Source organism: Cynocephalus volans, chromosome 4, assembly GCF_027409185.1.
Source record: "Cynocephalus volans isolate mCynVol1 chromosome 4, mCynVol1.pri, whole genome shotgun sequence".
NCBI classification, from domain to species: domain Eukaryota; kingdom Metazoa; phylum Chordata; class Mammalia; order Dermoptera; family Cynocephalidae; genus Cynocephalus; species Cynocephalus volans.
In genome coordinates, this window is record NC_084463.1 from 152,506,200 (window position 1) to 152,530,870 (window position 24,671).

The 24,671-nt window shown below is 46.0% G+C and overlaps 1 protein-coding gene across 1 annotated transcript; it reads right to left on the minus strand.

Moving 5' to 3' along the window:
- Positions 1–590: 590 nt before the first annotated feature.
- On the minus strand, positions 591–24,671 carry SLC43A3 (solute carrier family 43 member 3). Its single transcript, XM_063095565.1, has 12 exons — positions 24,488–24,671; positions 24,025–24,154; positions 22,604–22,650; positions 20,123–20,199; positions 19,800–19,892; positions 17,446–17,585; positions 16,260–16,357; positions 13,766–13,939; positions 13,421–13,540; positions 2,541–2,727; positions 1,896–2,019; positions 591–695 (listed from the first exon to the last, which is right to left on the minus strand). The coding sequence occupies exons 1-12, from the start codon at positions 24,669–24,671 to the stop codon at positions 591–593; spliced, it is 1,479 nt and encodes a 492-aa protein (XP_062951635.1).

The following is a 24,671-nucleotide window of genomic DNA, read 5'->3' on the forward strand; positions in this document are numbered from 1 at the left end:
AGCCCAAGTTTACCAGCATCAGTGGCAGAGCCAGGACTCGGCCTGGGGACCCCCGTCTGCTCCTCTTTCCCCCAAAGTTCGTTGTGAGTTCTCTAACCAAGGCTTTGCTTTTGGGGGAGAGCTGGTGCTGCTGCTGGTACCACCTCTAAATGCCAGGTAGAATAGCTGAGGCCATAATGACCTCACTCTTCACCTGGAAATCTACCCGGCCGTGGAAGTTCCAGGCACATGCAGGCTTCAGGGCCAAACAGGCCTAAAGTGGTAGGTGACTCACTTCCTCCTCCACATCCCTGGGGTCACGGCCATGTGCAGGGAGACACTTTCTGCTTTGAGACAAAGGAGAACTTCCACAGGCCTTTGCCCTGGGCCTGTATGATGTCAATCCACTTGCCAAATGAGATTCTGTTCTTGCTGGTCACTAGTCCTGGCTGGCAGTTAAATATGTCTTCTTCGTCTTTTTTCTTTAATACAAAATAATGGCTACATAATACAAGCAGCCTGGGCAGGTAAAGTCTTTCTGAACACGGGGTCTTCAAAGGTGGGTAACAATTAGCAAACATCCTCAGGGCTGCACAGCGAGGGCTTCTGAACTATGCGATTGCAGAGGGGCTTTCTTTCCGAGGCTGGCACTCCCGGTACACCAGGAAGGGATGGACTAAAGTCAGAAGAGTAGCAAGCACTAGCATCACATTCACCTGGAGGGGAAAGAAGGGGTGAGGGGGAGTCCAGAACTCAGCAACACCCATGACCAATGAAGGGACCAGAATTCTACCTCATTTACATTCTACTTTCCACCCAGACACAGTGGTGCCCTGCAGAAAGGACTCCCGGTATTTTTCATTCTGCCCTATGGGGTTGCTGGGGAAGGAAGACTGTGCCCATTTCACAGGTGAGGAAACAGACCTAGAGAGCATTCAGCGACCTGCTCAAGGGGTCACTGGGAAGCTGGTGGCGGCACCTACTAGAATGCACATCTGAACAGCAGGTTAGGTCACCTGGTACCACAATTAAGTAATTCTCTTCTGTTTTTAAGTTTAGGCTTTCCTTCTCCAAGTGATAGATTTTAACTCCTGTTCTATGCTTTGCTGATTTTTTTTTAAACCAGGCAGAGCTGTGCAATGGTCAGAATGCTGAGTTCATAGCGGAAAGACTTCTGCTCCTTAGCTCTGTGCCCTGAATACATGTGCTCTCTGAGCCTCACTTTCTGCAAAAAGCTGGACAGTCATACCCACCTCCTAGGGCCAGTCCTACGAGCATCCCCCCAGGCGTGGGAACACAGGGGGAAAGTACAGAGCTCCTGTACTTGGCTCCCTCGGGCCAACTGTGGAAACCAGTGCCTGTTGTAGCCTTAGCGGAGTGCCCAGTGTGGGCCTGGCACAGTAGGCAGGCAATATCTTTGCAGGCTTAGGTTCTTGCTTGAAATTTTGTGAGGACTTTGCATCCTACTCCAGAATATGTCTATTTGTTTTCACACACACACAGGGTATTTTCGTGACTGGCCAGTAAGCTCAGTTGGTTAGAGAGGGTGTTACAACACCAAGGCCAAGGGTTCAGCTCCCTGTAGTGGCCAGCCACCCAAAAGAAAGAAAGAAAACATTTTCTCCCCAAATCTCTGAATAACATGGACTCTCTGTGAAGCTGTGCTGTGCTAAACCTGTGGCTTCACGTACCCCCTGCATAAGCTGGGGTACTCCCACTGACCCTAGTTTGAGAAGTAAGACCAAGGATGCCTCTGCCTCTCCCATCATGTGCAGAACTGTTGCTGCAGGAACCACACCAAGGCCACCTCAGCCAGCCTGTGGCACCCCCTGCCGGGCCCCACTGAGTTGCCCCAGCCTGCATGTCCATGGCCCTAATGGGCAGACCAGGACCACGCCCCTCTCCACAGTACTCACATAGAGTGGGTCATTCTGGAGGGGGCCTTTGATGAGGGTGAAGATGGGGAACTGGAGCAGGGACACAATGGCCGACAAGGCCATCATTAACCCAAGGAGCTTTCCAAAGTGTTCTGGAGGGAAACTGGGGAGAGAAACGGGGTTCCAGTGAGCTTCAGGACCTTCCCCCCATGCAAGGCTCTGGCCTCAGTCAACCTTTGTCAGCCACTTGTCCCCAACTTCCCTGTCCTAGGCCTGTCCTCCAGCCCCCCACACCCGCACAGCCCTTCCTGCTTCCCAGCTGTTCAGGCATCCAAACCGCAGAACACAGAGAAGACTCTGTGCTGAGCCTGGGAAAACAGCAGCCACCCAGACACGCTATGCCCAGGAAGGTCTCAAAGAAAAGACACACAAGCAGATTATTATATGCAAGAGGATGCATGCACTATCAAAGAAAGCAAGACTGGAGTGCCAAGGGCACAAAGAAGGGGACAGAAGTGGGCCCTGAAGGGTGAATAGTTCACAGGGCAGATAACAGAGGCACAGTGCATAGCAGATGCACAGGGTCAAGTACATGAATCTCCATCTCTCCCACCAGCCTCCACCTCCAGCCATCACCCCCTATACCTGCTCTCCCATCATGGAACACACCCCAAGGCCACTTACGCAAGGGTCAGGAAGGCAGCATTACCCCCGTAGAGGAAGGAGCGGCAGATCACCTGCAGGATGAAGGTGGCATACTGGAGGGGGAGGACGGGGATGGAGGCACAGAGGGCAAAGCCCAGGCACAGCAGAGACGTCAGGGCCAGCGAAGGCACTGCTGAGAAGAGGGCCGCCGCCAACGTGGAGGAACCTGGTCCAAAAGGGGGTAGGGGGAGAAGACACCTGGCGGTGAACCCAGCAGAGGGCAGGGAAGGCCAAGAAAGATGGGAAAGGGTTTTCAAGATGGCGGCGGCTGCGGCGGCTGGCGCGGAGTAGCTGAGGTGGAAAAGGTGGCCACTGGGCCTCAGGCAGCCGGGAAACTTGTGGACCTTCCTCTGGCCATCTCTTAAGGGAGGACTGCTGCTGCTGGCCGGTCGTGGGGGCTCAACGCCACTTTGCCCCCGGCAGGAGAGGCTGCCTCATTTACAGGCAACAGCTTTGAAGTGTGGAGCAGGAAAAGAACTGATTCTTAGCTGCAAGAGTGAGTCTTGAAACGGGGAACACGGCGCCAGGGTTGCTGTGGATGCAGCCAGGATCCCGGAGGCTGGGGCCGCGCTGAGGGCGGCCAGCTGCCCTGTTCGGGATTCGAGGTTTCATGCCGGCATTGGAGAGGATTCCTGGGAGCGCCTGAGCGGCGCCGCGATTGAACAGCCCGAGGCGGCAGCGCTGAGAGCGCGGAAGGCAACAAACCAGAGACGGAGCGAGCGCCCGACCTGGCACAGCACTGTGAGTGATCCCTGGCAAAGCTCTGTTCGGGGGGTGAATGCCCACGCGGCTTCCGCCTGCACCACCAGGCCACTCACTGCCCCGGTGCTGCCTCCATTTTCCCAGGTGCGGGCAGCTCCGCCCTGCTCGGCCATCACTGGGCCCATTTGCTTGGCCTGGCGCGGGGCTTTCCGGACCCTGCGGGCCGACCTCCTCTCCCACTCCCTCCGCGGTTCTCTGGCAGGACTGGGGGTGTGGGGCGTCCCGACCAGTTTTGGGAGGGCTAGGAAGTACGGGCGGGCCGACTGTCACTCCACCACACCCTGGACTCCGGCCCCGGTAAACTTCCTGTTACTGGGAGGCAGATACCATCTCTGCGACCACCAGTTTGGAAAAAAGCCTAACGAATTTCTGGTTGGGAATAGTGCGGTAGGAGAGTTCCCAGGTCCGCTTGAACCTGCTGGAGAGCAGGCTGCAGGCGGGCACTAGACTCGGTTTATACCGGGGGGATACAAAGGTGAACAAGACCCGAGAAAGATCTACACAGTGCTACAAAGGCACCCAGAGAGACCGGTCGTCTGTGCCTAGCAGAAACCTGGTAGACTTCCTGGGCGAGGCGGTGCTGAGCAGGGTCTTGAAGGCCCAGCTGATAGACGAGGGGTGCAGAAGACACGCCCCAGCCCAGCACAGTGTGCACAGAGGGGGCAGACGTGCGGCCAGGGAGGCGGAGTCTCGACAGAAACCACACACCCGGTGAGGTCGCCACTGCACGATCTAACAGCCTGGGCCAGAGCACACGGAACAGGGAGAAGTCCTGCACAGGAAGTGAAAGCTCAACAGAGATCACACACCCTGTGGTACGTGATCCACCAGCCCAGCAGAGTACAAGCTGACCAGAAAGGTGGATCCCCGGAGAAGCCCAAGACCCGAGGCAACCACACACACAAGACACTAGAGGCCAACTGAGCAGTCACGGCGGGAGCCATACCAAATTGGCAACCACAGCAACATCCTAGTTAGTCATTAGTCTTAAACCGGTGGACTGTGAAACCCCCTGCAACAATGAATAAACACCAAAAAAAAGACACCAGAAATACAAAAAATCAAGAAAGTACACCACCAAAAGTTAATAAATCTCATACTCTAGATCCTATAGAACAAGAAGCCCTTGAAATAACTGACAAGGAATTTCGAGTGATAATTCTAAGGAAACTGAATGAGATACAAGAAAACTCAGCTAGACATCATGATGAAATGAGGAAAAGTATACAGGATCTGAAAGAGGAAATATACAAGGAAATCAATGTCCTGAAAAAAAATGTAGCAGAACTTGCTGAACTGAAGAAGTTATTCAGCGAAATAAAAAACACAACGGAGAGTTTAACCAGCAGGCTTGTCGAAGTTGAAGAGAGAACCTCTGAACTTGAAGATGGGCTGTTTGAAATAACACAAGCAGACAAAAAAGAAAGAAAAAAGAATCAAGGACATGGAAGAAAATCTGAGAGAGATATCAGACAACCTCAAGCGCTCAAATATCCGAGTCATGGGTATTCCAGAAGGGGAGGAAAATGGAGAGTCCATTGAAAACATATTCAAAAAAATAGTGGCAGAAAACTTCCCAGGTATAGGAAAAATCACAGATCTTCAGATCCAGGAAGCTCAACGATCTCCAAACGTATTCAACCCAAAAAGGCCTTCTCCAAGACATGTCATAGTCAAATTGGCAAAACTCAGAGACAAAGAGAGAATCTTAAAAGCTGCAAGAGAGAAGCGTCAAATCACCTATAAGGGAGCCCCAATCAGGTTAACATCAGACTTTTCATCACAAACCCTAAAAGCTAGAAAGGAATGGGATGATATTTTCAAAATACTAAAAGACAAAGATTGCCAGCCAAGAATACTCTACCCTGCAAGGCTATCCTTCAGAAATGAGGGGCAAATAGTATATTTCTCAGACAAACAAAAACTGCGGGAGTTCACTACCACAAGACCACCCTTACAAGAAATCCTCAAGGGAGTACTGGGTTTGGTTCCTGAAAAATAACTACCACTGCCATAAAAACCCAAGAAAAATCTAAACCCGCTAGTACAATAAAAATGGCATTCATGAAGAGAAAACAAGCTAACAAAAACACTATCTACAACCTAAGGAACCAACAAACAAAGAAACCAAACAGTAAATCAGAAAGCAAGGAACAAAAGACACCTAAGACAACCAAACAACCAATAAAATGCTAGGAATAAATCAACACCTTTCAATAACAACTCTTAATGTTAAAGGCTTAAATTCCCCAATTAAAAGACACAGACTGGCTGACTGGATCAAAAAACAGGACCCAACTATATGCTGCCTACAAGAGACCCACCTCACCCATAAAGATTCACACAGACTAAGAGTGAAAGGATGGAAAAAGATTTACCATGCAAACAGAAAAGAAAAACGAGCTGGAGTGGCTATTCTTGTATCTGACAAAATAGACTTTAAACTAAAAACCATAAAAAGAGACAATGAGGGACACTACTTAATGATAAAAGGACTGATCCATCAAGAAGACATAACAATCATAAATATGTACGCACCCAATGTTGGAGCAGCCAGATTTATAAAACAAACTCTATTAGACCTAAAGAAGGAAATAGACACTAATACCATAATAGCAGGGGACCTGAACACTCCACTGTCAATATTAGACAGATCATCTAGGCAAAGAATCAGTAGAGAAACACAAGATCTAAACAAGACTCTAGACCAATTGGAATTGGCAGATATCTACAGAACATTCCACCCAACAACCTCAGAATATTCATTCTTCTCATCAGCACATGGATCATTCTCCAGGATAGATCACATATTAGGTCACAAATCAAGTCTCAGTAAATTCAAAAAAATTGGAATTATCCCATGTATCTTCTCAGACCACAATGGATTAAAACTAGAAATTAATAACAAACAAAACTCTGGAAACTATACAAACACATGGAAATTAAACAGCATTCTACTTAATGACATATGGGTCCAAGAAGAAATCAAGCAGGAAATCAAAAAGTTTATTGAAACTAATGAAAACAATGATACATCATACCAAAACCTGTGGGATACTGCAAAAGCAGTATTGAGGGGAAAATTTATTGCATTAAATGCTCACTTCAGAAGAATGGAAAGATGGCAAGTGAACAACCTAACACTTCACCTTAAAGAACTAGAAAAACAAGAACAATCCAATCCTAAAGTTAGCAGACGGAAAGAAATCATTAAGATCAGAGCAGAACTGAATGAAATTGAAAACCAAAAAACAATTCAAAAGATCAACGAATCAAAAAGTTGGTTTTTTGAAAAGATAAATAAAATTGACAAACCATTAGCATGGCTAACAAAAAAAAGAAGAGAGAAGACTCAAATAACAAAAATTAGAAATGAAAAAGGCGATATTACAACTGATTCATCTGAAATACAAGGAATCATTCGAGACTACTATAAACAACTGTACGCCAACAAATTTGAAAATCTGGAGGAAATGGATAAATTTCTGGACACACACAAGCTCCCAAAACTGAACCGTGAAGACGTAGAAAATCTGAACAGACCAATAACAATAAAGGAGATTGAAGCTGTTATCAGAAGGCTCCCAACAAAGAAAAGCCCAGGACCAGATGGATTCACAGCAGAATTTTACCAAACATTCAAAGAGGAATTGACACCGATTCTTTACAAACTATTCCAAAAGATTGAAACGGACGCAAATCTCCCAAACTCATTCTATGAAGCAAACATCATCCTGATACCAAAACCAGGTAAAGATATAACCAAAAAAGAAAACTACAGGCCGATATCCTTGATGAATATAGATGCAAAAATCCTCACTAAAATACTAGCAAACAGAATACAGCAACACATACGAAAAATTATTCATCACGATCAAGTGGGATTCATCCCAGGGATGCAAGGTTGGTTCAACATACGCAAATCAATAAATGTGATACACCATATTAATAAACTCAAACACAAGGACCATATGATCATCTCTATAGATGCTGAAAAAGCATTTGATAAAGTTCAGCACTCATTCATGACAAAGACCCTCTATAAGTTAGGTATAGAGGGAAAGTATCTCAACATAATTAAAGCCATATATGCCAAACCCACTGCCAATATCATCCTGAATGGGGAGAAGCTGAAAGCTTTTCCTTTAAGAACAGGCACTAGACAAGGATGCCCACTCTCACCACTCCTATTCAACATAGTGTTGGAAGTACTAGCCAGAGCAATCAGAGAAGAGAAGGAAATAAAGGGCATCCAGATTGGAAAAGATGAAGTCAAACTGTCCCTGTTTGCAGATGACATGATCCTATATATCGAACAGCCTAAAACCTCTACAAAAAAACTGTTGGAATTGATAAATGATTTCAGCACAGTAGCAGGATACAAAATCAACACACAAAAATCAGTAGCATTTCTTTTCTCCAATAGTGAACATGCAGAAGGAGAAATCAAGAAAGCCTGCCCATTTACAATAGCCACCAAAAAAATAAAATACTTAGGAATTGAGTTAACCAAGGAGGTGAAAAATCTCTATAATGAGAACTACAAACCACTGCTGAGAGAAATTAGAGAGGATACAAGAAGATGGAAAGATATTCCATGCTCTTGGATTGGAAGAATCAACATAGTGAAAATGTCCATACTACCCAAAGTGATATACAAATTCAATGCAATCCCCATCAAAATTCCAAAGACATTTTTCTCAGAAATGGAAAAAACTATTCAGACATTTATATGGAACAATAAAAGACCACGAATAGCCAAAGCAATGCTCAGCAAGAAAAATAAAGCTGGAGGCATAACACTACCTGACTTTAAGCTATACTACAAAGCTATAATAACCAAAACAGTATGGTACTGGCATAAAAACAGACACACTGACCAATGGAATAGAATAGAGAATCCAGAAATCAACCCACACACTTACTGCCATCTGATCTTTGACAAAGGCACCAAACCTATTCACTGGGGAAGGGACTGCCTCTTCAGCAAGTGGTGCTGGGATAACTGGATATCGATATGCAGGAGAATGAAACTAGATCCATACCTCTCACCGTATACTAAAATCAACTCAAAATGGATTAAGGATTTAAATATACACCCTGAGACAATAAAACTTCTTAAAGAAAACATAGGGGAAACACTTCAGGAAATAGGACTGGGCACAGACTTCATGAATACGACCCCAAAAGCACGGGCAACCAAAGGAAAAATAAACAAATGGGATTATATCAAACTAAAAAGCTTCTGCACAGCAAAAGAAACAATTAAAAGAGTTAAAAGACAACCAACAGAGTGGGAGAAAATATTTGCAAAATATACATCTGACAAAGGATTAATATCCAGAATATATAAGGAACTCAAACAACTTTACAAGAAGAAAACAAGCAACCCAATTAAAAAATGGGCAAAAGAGCTAAGTAGGCATTTCTCTAAGGAAGATATCCAAATGGCCAACAGACATATGAAAAAATGCTCAACATCACTCAGCATCCGGGAAATGCAAATCAAAACCACATTGAGATACCATCTAACCCCAGTTAGGATGGCTAAAATCCAAAAGACTATGAACGATAAATGCTGGCGAGGCTGCGGAGAAAAAGGAACTCTCATACATTGTTGGTGGGACTGCAAAATGGTGCAGCCTCTATGGAAAATGGTATGGAGGTTCCTTAAACAATTGCAAATAGATCTACCATACGACCCAGCCATCCCACTGTTGGGAATATACCCAGAGGAATGGAAATCATCAAGTCGAAGGTATACCTGTTCCCCAATGTTCATCGCAGCACTCTTTACAATAGCCAAGAGTTGGAACCAGCCCAAATGCCCATCATCAGATGAGTGGATACGGAAAATGTGGTACATCTACACAATGGAATACTACTCAGCTATAAAAACGAATGAAATACTGCCATTTGCAACAACATGGATGGACCTTGAGAGAATTATATTAAGTGAAACAAGTCAGGCACAGAAAGAGAAATACCACATGTTCTCACTTATTGGAGGGAGCTAAACATTAATATATAAATTCACACACACACATACACACACACACACACAAATCGGGGGGGGAGGGAAGAAGATATAACAACCACAATTATTTGAAGTTGATACAACAAACAAACAGAAAGGACATTGTTGGGGGGAGGGGGGGGGAGGGAGAAGGGAGGGAGGTTTTGGTGATGGGGAGCAATAATCAGCTACAATGTATATCGACAAAATAAAATTTAAAAAAAAAATAAATAAATAAATAAAATAAAATAAAATAAAATAAAAAAATAAATAAATTATATATTTTGCAGCTCAAAAAAAAAAAAAAAAAAAAAAAAAAAAAAAAAGAAAGATGGGAAAGAGGGAGGAAACACCATCCGCCCACTGTCCCAGCAGAAACCCGGTGTCACCTTTGCACGTCTTTGTCCCACATGCCCATCTCCAATTCATCAACAGTGTTCATAATTCACCTCCCAAATATCATTCAAATGTGTCTGCTCCTCTCCATGCCCACCTGCTCTCCCTAGTTTTAAACACCATTAGCTCACTCACAGATGATGGCAGTGGTCCCCTAACAGGCTTCACATCACTCTTGCCCCCCTCTAACCAGCAGCCAGACAGTCCTCATAGCACTACTGGTAATAGCAAAAGACGGGAAACAATCCAAACAGCATCAACAGGGGCCTGTGCATTGACTATGCTGCAGCCATGTCATGGAGAACCAGGCAGTGGTTACAGGAGTGAGGCGAGGTCCCCAGGACAGAGTTACATAAGAAAGAAAACTGTGTAACAGTTGGTACAGCATGCTACCTCCTATCTAAGAAATAGGGAAATAAATGTACATGCAATGTTTGTACTAAAAAAACAATAAAAGTGGTTACCCAAGAAAGAGGAAGAAAAAGGGTACGAGGAACCAAAAGACTAAACTTCTTTCCACATATCTTGTTTTGTTGTTTTGGCTCCCAGAAAATATAAGTGTTTGATATGTACATGTTTAAAAAATAAAATAAAATGAAAATAAGCAAATAAGCAAAACAACAGAAGCAAAATAAAATGAAACCACCTAACATAACTCTATATCAAGCTGGTGACTCTTAAAACAGTTATTTAATTGTATATCTCTTGTGGAATATATCCTAAGGATGAGAAAGAAGGAAATAAAGAAGGAAGGAATGAAGGAGAGAAGGGGAAACAGCATTTTGCAATTGTATTATTATTAGTAATATTGATATTGCTAAAACCAGTAATTATATTTAAAATACTACATATATGCATGTATATATACATATGTATATGTGTGCATGTGTGTGTATATATGTATATAGTATTGTTAGCGACCAAGATTTTCAGAGGAAGAGAAAGAGCTACAAATGTAAAATCAAGGAAATAAACATTTGAATGAAAATATCAGTATTAAGTATTTTTTTCTTACTAAAAATTATATATATCAACTCTATCCAAGCCCAAAAGCAATGACAACCCAGGAGCAATTAGAAACCCCAGCATCCAGATTCCAGTCTCTAAATACCATTTCCCTTAAAAGGACCCAGGGCTAGTTGGAGAAATGGCTGATTTCAGGTCTGGGGCAGGAATCATACCCAGTGAAATGGTCTGGAACATCTCATTGTGCTAGAAAGTAAGGACACTATCTAAAACTAGTGGAATTGTGTCTAAAGGACATAGATGCTGGATTGGTAAAGTTCCCAGTGGCCAAAGATGGAATAATTTGAGCATCAAGAAGAATCATGACAAAATGGATTGAAACATGTCAAATATGTTTAAAATAAGACCTTAAAAAAAAAAAAAACAACTAGTAGTCATCCCTGGAGGCCACTAGGGCACCAGCTCATCTGAAACTGGTAAGTAGAAGGGAAAACCAAGTGTTTATTTCAGGGTAATGAAATAGTAAGGGAAAGGTTTTTGCTTTTTAGAGGAATTCTAGCTATTAAAAGCAGAAGGGAAGAAAGAAATAGAAAATGATCCTTTTTCACTCTCATCCACTGTTGGTGGGGCTGCAAAATGGTGCAGCCTTTATGGAAAATGGTATGGAGGTTCCTCAAACAATTACAGATAGATCTACCAAATGACACAGTGATTCCACTGCTGGGAATATACCCAGAGGAATGGAAATCATCACGCCAAAGGGATACCTGTTCCCCAATGTTCATCGCAGCACTCTTTACAATAGCTAAGAGCTGGAACCAACGCAAATGTCCATCATCTGATGAGTGGATACAGAAACTGTGGTATATCTGCACAATGGAATACTACTCTGCTATAAAAAAGAATGAAATACTGCCATTCACAACAACATGGATGGACTTAGAGAAAATTATATTAAGTGAAACAAGTCAGGCACAGAAAGAGAAATACCACGTTCTCACTCATTCGTGGGAGCTAAAACTTAATAAATAAATAAACACAAACAAATAAAAGGTGGGGGGAAGAAGACAAAATAACTACAAAAATTTCTTGAACTATTCAAGTCAAGTGCACAGATATGATGTGGGGGGGGATGGAGAGGAACAGGTAAAGGGGCATGAAAATCAAATACAATGTATTTTGAGAAGTAAAATTAAATGAAATTAAATTTTTGAAAAAGATATGCATGGAAAAGAAAGAAAAACAAGGATTGTTTGGGGAAAAAAAAGAAAATGATCCTTTTTCAACTCTAATAAAATAATGGGTCTAGGCATTGATCATCTCAGGCTGCTAAAATCATTAGGTGTATGGTTGATGGGAAACATTACAATGGATGGATCAGACTGACAGTGTCTGAACCAGTTGATCAATTTTAACATCATAATAAGAGAGAGAACAGATACCAGGGGCCTGCTGAAGGGAGACCATAAGAAGCCACAGCTCCACCTCTGAATTATTCTTGCCAAAAAATTAAGTTAAATCTTCTCCAAGCCCATAATCTGCCTGTTTACAGAAAATGCCCAATCAAAGGAGCACTTTTAAATGACACCAAACAGATGCTAAATCCAAAACGGGGAAATTCAACAGGACAAATCACCCAGTTTCTCCAACAAATGACAAGGAAGAAAAGGAGGGGGGTGTCACTGTTACAGATTTAAAAAGACGTAAAAGGCACATCGACCAAGTACACTGTGTGGATCATGCATCAATTCTAGTTTGAACAAACCAACTGTAAAAAGATGTATTTGAGACAATTAGGGAAATTTGAACAGTGACTGCATATTAGAGAATATTGAGAAATTATTGTTATTTATTTTAGGGGTGCTAACGATATTACGGTGATGTTTAAGTAAAAGAGGCCTTATTTGTTCGAGAAACATACTGAAGTGTTTACAGGGGAGAAGACATGCGGCCTGAGGTTTGCTTTGAAATACTCCAGCAAGGGCAGAGAAGCGGTGCCGGGAGTGGGGGAGGTTTCAGTGAAGCAAATGCAGGAAATATTACTCTCTCTTTTTGTCCCTCCCACTCCTGACTCCGGCAGGGTAAAATACCTCAGCACCCCTCTGTTCCTCCAGTCACGTCCAAGGATCATGCCCGATCTCCTTGGTGTGGCAAGGAGCCTGGCCCCTTCTCACCTCTCTCTATCCAGCCTCTACCCTATGACCCCGATTGTCCTCTACCCTGGCCAGTCTGAGTCACTTGCTGAGACTCCTCAGTATTTCACTCTCTCCCTCACCACCTTGACCCCACAGGAATCCCGGGCCACTCTTTCAGGTCCCTCTCTTCATCCTGTCACTTCTTACCCATCCTTCAGGTCTTGGCTTAGATGCCACTTCCTCCAGGAAGCTTTCCCTGACTTCAACCCCATCCTCAGCCCGAACAGGTTCTATGCCCTTCTTTATGGCCCCCTGCAGGTTTACTTCATGAATTATAGTTGCCTCATTACCTGCCTTTCTCTGCCCTCTAGATTAAGAACAGCTTGAGAACAGGGACCTATCTGTCTTGTCCACTGCTGAATCCCCAGTGTCTGGCACTATGGTGGGCACATAATTGTCACACTGACTAGCAGTTCAACAAATGAATGAGTGAGTGCAAGTAGAAAGGGGAAAGAACAAAAGAGAAGATGGGCATGGAGGTAAATGAAGACCTGTCCCCTCCTGGCTCCCTGGTCTCTTCTCACCTGTCTTTTGTGCTTCCTTCTGGTACTTCTCTTTAAGCTTGTCCATGAGCAGCCCATTCCAGGGAGCACACAGCACTCCGAAGAACTGGGTGATGGCAAAGGCATTTGTGTAGGTGCTTACTGCAGAAGGCAGAGACGGGTTGGGGGATAAGAAATGTCCTTACAGGAGAGGACTCTCCCATCCTGCCCTTGCCCTGCCTGTCCCTCATCCTCCCCATATCCTCCGACCCTATTCCAGAACACATGGCCCCGCACTGGACTTAGCGCCCATCCCCCAGACCCCTCAAGGCTCTAAGTCTCCAGCCGGGACATGTAGATGGGCTGCCTCCCAGCCTCGCCACATACCTAGCACCCTGTCCCCACGGGCCAAGTTGCTCAGCAGAGAGTTGAAGGTGCCAATGAAGAGGTAATGACACAGCTGTATCACAGACAGCCACACCAGGTGCCAGGCAAAGCGCCGAGAGAAAGCGCAGCTCCAGAAAGACCGTGGTTTCTGCTGCTGGCCTGGTCCTGGGATCTCTGAGGGGGAAAGGAGGATCCAGGTATAAATTACAAGACACGTGGATGGGCAGAGTGGCCAGTCCACATGCGACAGTCTTGGATTTGAGCCTACCGTCTGCACCTTCTATCCTCGTCCCCCGGACCTCATCCAGCATGCTCTGTGAGCTGCCCATGACTCGTACAAATCCACCTCCCTGCTTGGTCATCCTGGCTCTACCACCTCAAATGACCCTCCTGATGTTTCTGTCTATAGAAATCCAATCTGTCTCTCTCAGCCTGGTCAATGGCACTTCCCTGCTGTAACACTTTCCTGATCTTTCTCAGCCAGAACGTTGAAAAGGAAGACAAGCGTGAAAGACAAGATGAGGAGGAGTGGCAGGCGGCTGTTCTGACCTGCTCCACGTCCCCTCCCTTTCCTTTAGTTCCAGCATCCTGAGTTTCCTTTGGAAATCCTCCCCTGCCCCGTTCTTCATGGCCCAGATGGAACTGTGAATTAAGTTTTCTGCTCCTCACCCAAGTTTGACTGATTAGATCTTTCTCCCTAAATAAGCAGACTGGCTATGATTTAGATTGGGATGCCCAGAGCTATCCTGATTCTGCTCCTCCTGGGGCCTGGCAAGCTCAATTTTCCCCTTGGTTTTGTAAGAGTCCCAGAATTCTATCCTTATGTCTTTTTTTTTGTTTAAAGAAATTTTATTGTGGATATTTAAGGTCTGCAACATGATATCATAGGATACATATAGATTGTAAAATGGTTACTATAGTAAAGCAATTAACATATCCATCATCTCACATCGTTACCCGTTTTTGTGTGGCAAGAGCGGTTAAAATCTACTCATTTAGCAAAAATCCCAAATACAACATAATTCTATTAACTATAGTCCTCCTATTGTGCATAGACCCCTACCCTTGTTCATCCTATGTATCTGCTACTTTGTATCCTTTGACCTACATCTCCCCATTTCCTCACCCCTCTGCCCCCCATTCTCATTTCCACTTTAATCAGCAGGGATTTGTGATGTTTGTAACCAAAGACCCAAAACAGAGAGAGGAGGGAAAGGAGGCAACAGTGGAGATGGGACGATGAGCAAGGGCAGACCCAGGAGACCTGCACAAATGGGGACAAAGAAGCCAGACTCAGTGCAATGGCATCCGTGACGTTAGGATGTATACATATATTGGTTTTCATCCACGGTTCCTGGCTCCCCAAGGCAGGACTCTAATCTTCCCCTATCTTTCTATCTTGCAGCCAGCCACAGAGAAATTCTCTGAACTACCCAGTCTGACTGTAGGTCATAAGACCCCTAGTTCAGGAGGGGTCCTACTCTATACCCAAGAGGCAGGAATGCTGTGGAAAGGGCAAGAAGAATCTGAACAGTCAAGCCTTGCTGGGTTTCCCTACTCAATCTATGAGTATTAGATCTTACACTTTTTGTCCAATCACATAATCTACACAGTTGTCTATGCTTCAATTACGCCTATATAATGACGTTTCCATAAAAGCCAGAGAGCACAGGCTTCTGGGAGCTTTCGGATAGTTGAACAGGTGGAGGTTTCTGGATAGTGGTGCATCCAGAAAGGACGTGGAAGCTCTGTAACCCTTCTCCCATATCTCATCCTATGCATGTCTTCATCGGTGTCCTTTGTAATATGCTCTATAATAGACGGGTAAATGTAAGAAAGTGTGTCCCTGAGTTCTGTAAGCCTCTCTAGCAAATTAATCAAATTCAAGGATGCACTCATGTGAACACAGATTTATAGCTGGTCAGAAGCACAGGTAAAACAATCTGGGGCTTGCAATTGGCACCTGAAGTGGGGGTGTGCAGTCTTGAGGACTGAGCCCTCAACTTGCGGGATCTGAAGCTACCTCCAGGTAGATATTGTCAGAAATTAACTGAATTAGAGGACACCCAGCTGGTGTCCACCAGCAAACTGTTTGCTTGCATAATGTGTAGGGAGAAATCCCCACACATCTGGTGTCATAAGCATGCAGAGAGAGTACAGTGGGAGAAACAGAGTGTGTTTTTTCCACTCAGCATCACAGGAGAGGGCAGGACTGAGGAGTGGGGGTAAGGAAAGGCAAATCATGGAGGCAGACTTCAGGGGGTGAGGGTATGATGAGACAAGAAGAAGAGAAGAGGGCTAGAAAAGAGAATAGGAGAGAGACAGAAGCCCTGCCCCTCTCTGGACCCTCTACACAGTGAGGGGGTTGTGAAGATCAAGGCCCTTTCTCTGTCTGACCTTTCCCGATTCTGAGTCCCTGGGGGAGGGCTCCAGGTGAGGAGCCAGAGGAGTGACCAGGTTCTGAAGGGGAGATGGGTTAACCGACAGAGCTCACCTTCCTTTGGTGAAAGGAACTCCTTCGACTGCAGCTCCACATTTTCATGCTCAGCTGTTTTCTTCCCTTCCTTTATGGTGCTATTCCCAAAGCACAGGCTGTGAAAACAGAAGCCCCAGCAGCCCAGGCCAAGGACTGTGAGCTGAGCCTGAGATTCAACTGGAGGGAGCAGGGCAGTGCATCCTGATTTCGCTGCGCATTGGAATCACCTTTTAACAACCCAACGCCCAGGTCACAGCCCAGACCAGTTAGATCAGAATGTATGGGGGTGACAGCCAGGATTACATTTAAAAAAAAGAAAAGAAAAGGTTTCCAAGTGATTCTAATATGCAGCACAGTTTTGGAACCCCTGGATGCATGGGACAGGCCTAGGTGCAAATCCCAGCGCAGACTCTTCCTGGCAGTGGAAAAATGGCTCAGACTTAACCCTTTCCAGCCTCGTTTGTCTCATTTGGAAAATGGAGATAAAAAGGATATCGACCTGAGAGGATCGTTGTGAGGATGAAATCAGAGAACACATGAAGTCTGACAAAAAGCAAGTAAGAGGCAAATGAATGCCCTCCCTCTACTCTTTGTGTTACATGACTACAAAAATGCTCACATTTCTTCACTTCCTCTGCATTTCCACCCTTTGTGATGGGACTTACCAGCTCTATTTCCTATCCCAAATTTGTGCTGGCCTTGTGAACTGCTTCAGCCAAGAGAATGCTGCAGAAGTGATGTTCCAATTCCAAGCATAAGCCTCAAGAAACCATGTGCATTTCTGTACTCTCTCTCGGAACCCTGAAACTATCATGTGCACAAGCCCAAACTAGCCTGCTCGAGGATGAGAGCCATGTGACCCAGACATCCCTGTCACTCCAAAGCCCACGTTAGTGAAGCCATCCTAGGCCAGCAAGCCCCCAGCTCACCCACCAGATGATCAGAGGTATGAGCCAACCCTGTCAAGATCATCCATACCTGGCCCAGATCAGTAGAACTAACCAGCTACTAACAGACTTGTACAAAATAATAAATGCATAATTGGGCTTGGGCATATTTTGCTATGCAGCGATAGCTAACTGATACATCCCCGTACCAGTCCTCTCCTGTCACAGGTTTGCCTCTGCCCTGTGTGTCCCACCTGCTTCCTACACTAGGTCAGATGAGGGGCTTTGGCCCCAAATCACCAGATCACCATCCTTACCCATAGCTGTAGTTGGGGGGCAGTGGGTAGGGGATGTGCCCCCGGGGCATCAGGAGGAAAGTACGCCCAACATGCCAGACACTACAGACAGAGAGGAAGATGAAGGAGGCCCTGAGGCTGATGTCTTGTTCATAAAGAAGCTGCAGAAAAAGGAAAAAAAAAGTCAGTGTAACACCCATGCTCATAGCAGCATTAGTCACTATAGCCAAAAGATGGAAGTAACCCAAGAGTCCATCAATGGATGAATGGATAAACAAAATGTGGTACATCCACACAATGGAATACTATTCGCCTCAAGAAAAGAAGGAAATTCTGACACACGCTACAACATGAATGAACCTTGAGAACACTATGCTAAGTGAAATAAGCCAGTCAAAAAACAACAAATTCTGTACGATTCCACTTACATGAGGCTCCTAGAGTAGTCAAATTCATAAAGACAGAAAATAGAATGGTGACTGCCAGGGGCTGGGGGACAGGAGGGATGGAGAGTTAGTGCTTAATGGGTAGAGATTTCCAATTTTTAAGATGAGAAGGGTTCTGGAAACAGATGGTGGCAATGGTTGCACAACAGTGTGAATGTAATTAATGCCACTGAACTGTACACTTCAAAATGGTTAAGATGGTAAATTTTATGTTATGCATATTTTATCACACACAAAAAAGCCAGTGTAAGAGGCAGGGGCTGGAACTCCAGCTTGCAAGAAGGAGTCTTAATACAGGCTCTTGCATCCCATTCTGTAAGCTGTTAAGCATCTGAAACACATGCCCTCACCCACCAGCAGCAGGGCAGGCATCATGTCCCCTGTCCCATAGCCTGTGGAGCCTCCTAGCATTGCTCCTCAAAGATCGTCTAGCACAATGCTTTTCCTTTTTCCCCCCAATAGCAGTATCCTTTTGTTCAAACAAAATTTTACATAAAAATTCAAGTCACAGAACACATCAGTGAGGGGCCACCCAGTCATCCTCCCCTGCATTCTCCTTGGTGACTGGCATAACATGAAAGGGAACTCCTAAGTTCCTCAATGCCCAGTTTGAAAACCACTATCTACTTCAATCTTCCCATTTTACATGGAGGTCCAGAGAGGCACCATGAATTGCACAAGGTCAGAGTAAGCAGGGCAAAGTCAGATTAAACTAAATTCCTGCTCCTGCTCCAGCACTCTTTTTCCTTCCAACTCTGAAGAGAGGAGTGAAAGGCAGGCCCACCCTGGGGTAGGAGGAGAGCCTGGAAAGTGGCCTTTCACCAGGAGTAGAAAGGCTGGAGTAAGTGCACCAGGGGCTCAGGCTCCGGGTGACCCTCCAAGCCTTGGTGCTTATGGGACTAAACTAGGCTCTTGTCTGGGTAGTGACTGCCGGAGATCTTCTCTTCCCCGCGGCCTGCAGGCAGTACCAGCTGCCTCTGGCCTAACACAAAGCTCAGAGTGAAATCGCAGATTGAGCAGCTTGGGATCCACAGTCTTTCATTCCTTTCACTCAGCCATCTTTAGTGTGCTGGCTTTTGTCCTCTGGCTTGTTGCCTTATAATCAAAATATAGTTGTCACAAGTCCAGCTGTCACATCCTCTCACCGCTGCATTCAAAGAGGAAGGTAAGAAGGGGGACCCAGGAGGAAGGCTTTCATTTTGTTCTGCTCTCACCTTCCATCAGGGAGGAGATGTCCCCTAAAGTCCTCCACTATACACCCCCTTTATCTCATAAACAAGACGGGATCACATGCTCACCTCTACCCATCACTGATGAAAGAGCTTGCCATGGTTGGCATAGGTCAATCAGGACGCATCCCCTAGGCTGGACAAGCCACTGCCCAGATGAAACCATCAGCAATGAAGAAGGCAAAAGGGCTGCAGATGGGCCACTAACAGCACTGGCACCCATTCACCCCAATACACAGTGTCAGCCTGCAGGAGAGCTGAACAGGCCTTTGCATGCACCCCTGCTGTCCCTACTAGCCACTTCCCAACTCCTTGTCCAAACTAGAAGTTCACAGCAACAAACACCCCATTCTAATGGGCTCCCAGTCTCTGCCCAACACTGGCCCAAGCACATCATGACCACACCTTCCAAACACCTCTTCCCAAAAACCCTGGGTAAATGTGAAGAAGGGGCTTAGTGGTTACAAACTCAGGCTCTAGAACAATACAGGCCTGGTTCAAGTTCAAGCATCACAGTTACTAGCTCCAGAACGCTCAGGAAGCATCTTAACCTCTCCGAGACACAAATGCTTCATCTGTAAAATGGAGATTCAAAAATACCTACCTCAGAGGGCTGATGGGGAGAAATCATGCAAGGTTCACAAGACAAGTGTCTGCCATATATAAGTGCTCAGCAAATGTTGGCTATTGCTATTTTTACCTTAATGATGAGGAAGACTGCTGAGGAAGAGTCAAATGCTCCATTGTACAGGGTAATGATGGTCAAACGGTGTTTGCCAAACAGGTTCCCAATCTGGAGAGGAAATGACCAGCCTGAATCACTTCTTTATTCATGAAGCAAGTAGTTCCTGAGCACCCAGCATGAGGCAGGCATTCATTATACCCAAAACCACGCTCCCTCCCTGGCCTAGACCAACACCAGCTGAGGCAGCCAGCTGTAGAAAAGTGCCTCTCCTTCCCTCCACCTTCCCCTTCATTGCCCCAACCTCCTGCCCAGTGCCTGGGACTGGGGCAGGCTCCAACCTGCAGGTTAGTGATGAGAAACAGGATTCCCCCGACGGTGAGCATGGGCATGGCCAGGAAGAGCAGCAGGGCTGTGTCTGAAGATCAAAGTCAGAGGTGGGTGGCAGCACAGTGCAACCGAAACATGGAGCCCCCAATGCTGGCACACAGTCCCCTTTCCTCCAGGAAGCCGACCTCCCCACCTGCTCCATATTCCCAACAACCCTGGGGTCTGGGCTCCTATTCCAGCCAGGCTTCTAGAGTCTTTCGAGGATCTTAAGTTACTGGTACTGGCCAAGGCTCCCTCAAATGTCCCTGCGGAGGTATCCAAAGGCACCATCTTCCCCACCAAAGGTGGTCCTGGTCCTGTCTGTGGCAGGCCTGCGTGTCTACAGGTAGAGGCAGGACTTGAAGTAAAGGCACTGTTCCCTTCTCTCACTAAACCACAAGCAGCCCCTCCTATTTATACTTGACACTGTTGGGGAAGAGGATCTTGGACTCAGCCCCCAAGACCAGCCTCTAATTCATTGCATGACCTTGAGCTGGTTTCTAAATCTGTGCCTTGGTCACCTCATCTATTATTTTATTATATGGGAACAACAGTCCCTGCTCTTTCTGTCTTATCAGGGTGCTGAGATCTGAGTGAGAAAATGCCATGGTCTTTCCTTTATTAAAATTTGCATGCTTCCATCATGCGGGGCATTGTGCTTGGCTTTGAAAATGCAGGATAGGTAAAACATACTCCTTGCCCTCGAAAATACTGACAGGCAAACAAATTGTTACCAGGTCTGGTAAGTGTTGGATACAGCAGAACAGCTCAAGGGTCAGGGGTGGGGGCACCCTTGGTAAATCAGTCTTCCCCATACCATTGACTTCTGCCCACCTTCATGATTTTGGCCATTACCCATGCCTATCCTACTATTCATTAAAATGTTTTCTTTCAGCTGACTCACTTTTATCCAAAAGAGACCTAATTTTAAAGGACACTTTATATACCACTAAATAAAAACAGTTGCATTGCTTGTCATGAATAGAAAGTAACTGTAAAAATAAATACAATGAAAAGAAAACTATGTTATTAAGTTGTAGCTGGATGCAGTTGCCCCCAGAATATTCAAAGTGTGAGTCCTACTCTTGCCGTCAATGTTAGAGTCATTCTAGCCCCACATCCGAGACTTTCATGAAATCAGAAGGACTGGAAGAGAAATAAAAAGGGGATAACTTTTCTACCATGTGATGGAATGATTGTTAATGTAGTGTGTGCGCCCTTGATATCCTCTTAAGTAAATGTTGTAGTATACCTCGAGAAACCCTGTGAAGAGCTAATTTTAGGGTATTCACACTATTTACCATTCAATTTCTGTCTTTATAAAATGTTCATCTCTCCTAACATACTAAATTCCTTTCACAATAGAGTCATCATGGCCTCAACACTTTTTCCAAAAACAAAAAGCCCTATGTCAAGGGGGACGGGGGGTCATACGATTCACAAATGTGAATCCAAAATCCATCGTTACCCAGCCACGACCTCCACATTCAGCCACTTGAGAATCATTTACAGGCTCTTAGAGTAGATGAAGCCAGTTTGATGAGGAGAGTGGTTTGAAATAATTGGTTTGAGGTGCCAGGCTATCTGACGAGATCTGTTTGGACAAAGACGCTCAGCCTCCGTGTTTGCCCAGCACGAGTAGAGACAACCTCAAGACGCTGCCTGGCTCAGCACAGCCACTACAGACACTAGAGTTATGTATTTTCACTTTCTAACCCAAAACTTGAGCCACGTAATCTACACTGGGGAGAAATGTTGGGAGGCATCTCACGGCCAGCACAACCAAGGCACTAGGAAAGAACACAGCCGGGGCTCAGGAGGCCTGGTCCCACGCCCACGTCCCACTGATTTTCTCTGTCGCCTTGGGCAAGTCTTTGCCAAAGTCCCTCTTCAGCCTCAGTTTTCTCTATATAATGAAGGGAAGGATGAAATAAACCAAACTGGAATTCCCAGACTTTCATACACGGGTGAAATTTGTGGGGTTATTTTGGCAGCTGGCCGGTTTGGGGATCCAAACCATGACCTTGGCTGTGCTCTAACCAACTGAGCTAACCAGCCAGCCCTAGACTAGTAAAATCTGGGAAAAAAAAGCTTTTGAGTACAATACGGTTGTCCACTTTCACACTGCTAAGTAAGAACATTTTCAAAATGGTCATTCATATTATCATTTTAATAAGAAAAGAGAAAACATTTTAACACGTGCTAGGAGGATGTAATCTTGAATAAATTAGCAATCCCTCTCCATTGTCCTTCCTTTACACATATTCTCAGTAGACTAAACTATTTTTTCTTTTTTTTACAGACCAGCAATAACTCAATATCCCTCGAGGATTCTTTCAAGCTGTGGATCTCTGCCATGGAGTCCATTTGTCCTTCCCATGCCCTTCTGCACCTGCCCTATCTACCAGGTGCCCCTGAGCTTGTGTTCCTCCCACCCAACTGCTGGCACTCACCTACAGAGGTGAAGGCTATGGTAAGTGTGGCACTGGTATAGAAAAATCTGAAATACAGAACAGGAGGAGAACATTGTCAAGAAACGAGACACCTGGGAGACAAAACAGGATTCTGCTCACCCAACCTCCAAATTTAGGATTTGACTCCATTCTCAGCCTTGGAGTTCAATGGGCACTGATGCCTCTTGAGCCTGAGGCTCAGAAGCAGGGGCGAGAAGCCCCAGAGTGATTGAGATATGGTCCTGACCTCACAGACAGTACAATTTGCTCATCGGAAGTCCAAGGCAAGACTGAGAAGTCATGGACAATGAAGCTCAGCTGAGGACATGATTGGCTCAGGACCTAGCAGGGGCAGAGCAGGCAGAGCCAAGGCCCTCCCACCTGGATGTCCCAAGGCTAACCCCTTGGAGAAAGGGATTAGTGCCTGGTCTGAAAATCAAAACCATGAGTTCTAATTTCTCTTTGCTGAGTGACTTTGGGCAAGGCACTGCCCTTCTGTGGGCCTCAGTTGCCTTTTCTGTAAAAGGAAATGGCTGGACTGATCTAGACTTCAAGCTTAAAGCTTTATAATGCTATGATTTCAGGACCACACTCCCAAAATTATAGGGATCCCTTAGCAGTTGGGGGTCTTGTAAGGCATGGTATAATAGAAATGGTGTCCTAAGGCTGGAGAAGAGGGAGGGGGGAAAAGGAGGGAAGAGGAGGAAACTGGCGACCAAAGACCAAGAAAGACTGAGGTATAGTCATTATGCACCCAAAGGCTTAAAGTGTAAGGGACTTGCTTTACTCTCTGGCTATTTCCTGGCCCTGGCCCAGGCCTGGCTGGTTCTCTGACAGCAGATCTCACACATGCCTCCCTGGGGGTGCCTCTCTGGGTTGTATCAGCCCCAGCAGGCAACTGCTTATTGCTGAACCTGGTCACAGAGCACTGAGGGCAGGATGCAGTAGCACACTGTGTGCGTGTGTGAGTGAAATCAAGTCCCTGACCCTCTCTGACTCAGCTGCATGGGAGACCCCACAGTCTCCCCTCCAGTCTGAGGGGGCCTGAAATTCCACCACGGGAGTTGCCCAGAAAACCTTATTAGCTAAGCCCTCGAGGAGCGATGGGGATCGGGGGCTGGTGAGGAGGATGATTAACCCCACACCAGGCCAGTCCTCACAGGAAGTCAGCCTGGACTCCTGCTCAACTCAGCACATGACAGGAAGACACACTCACAAGGAGCAGGGAAGGAGGTGAGGGAAGGGAAGCAGGCTTGTGGGAGGAGGTGGCGGGTCTACAGACACAGCCTGTTAGGGCCGCTCCTAACAGAGCAGCTGGGAGCCAGCTGCTGACGCGGGGTCTGGGCTTCCCTCCAAGCCGGGCTGCTGTCTGAAGAATTCCTTTTGCCCACCTCTGCCCAGGCTGGGTCCTTGGGGCTTACATGGCTATGAGGCGGGCCACAGTGGTCTTGAAACGGTCAAAGATGTAGCCGGTGGGGAATGTCATGAAGTTGATCATGAAGGACGCCAAGGTGAAGATGAGTGAGAACCTCTCATCCTGGGCTTTGCACTCTGGAGGGGAGAAAGGCTCTCAGAAGCCCAGGGTGGCTGGGTCAACTTCCCATCCATCCCAGCCTTCCTGCCAAGTGAACACCCTCCATCTTAGCTTGCCCAGGAAAGCTCTCCCTTAAGCCAAGTTGAAACATGACTGTCACCAATTACCCCTCCCGAGCTGGTATTTCTCTCCCTAGGCCCCTCCTAGACCATGTGGTTGGGGGCAGTGCTGCCTCTCCCTCTCAGCGTTGAAAGGCTATCAGGGTGGACAGGGGGTAAAGTCCTTCCTGCCCCTTCCCACCACTTGGGAACCAGACTCAACTTTCTTAGAAAATTCATCACTGCCCTTACCAGCCTGCCCTGTGCCGTTGCCCATCAGCCCAGCATCCGGTTCACACAGTTCCTCAAAGTAATGCTCTGTTTTGAAGACAAACACCAGCGAAGCCCAGCCAAAGATGACTCCCGCAAAGCCAAGGCATTCCAGCAGCCCTGTCAGCAGGGTGGCCAGGTGAAGGGGCAGGCCCTGGCTAGCCAT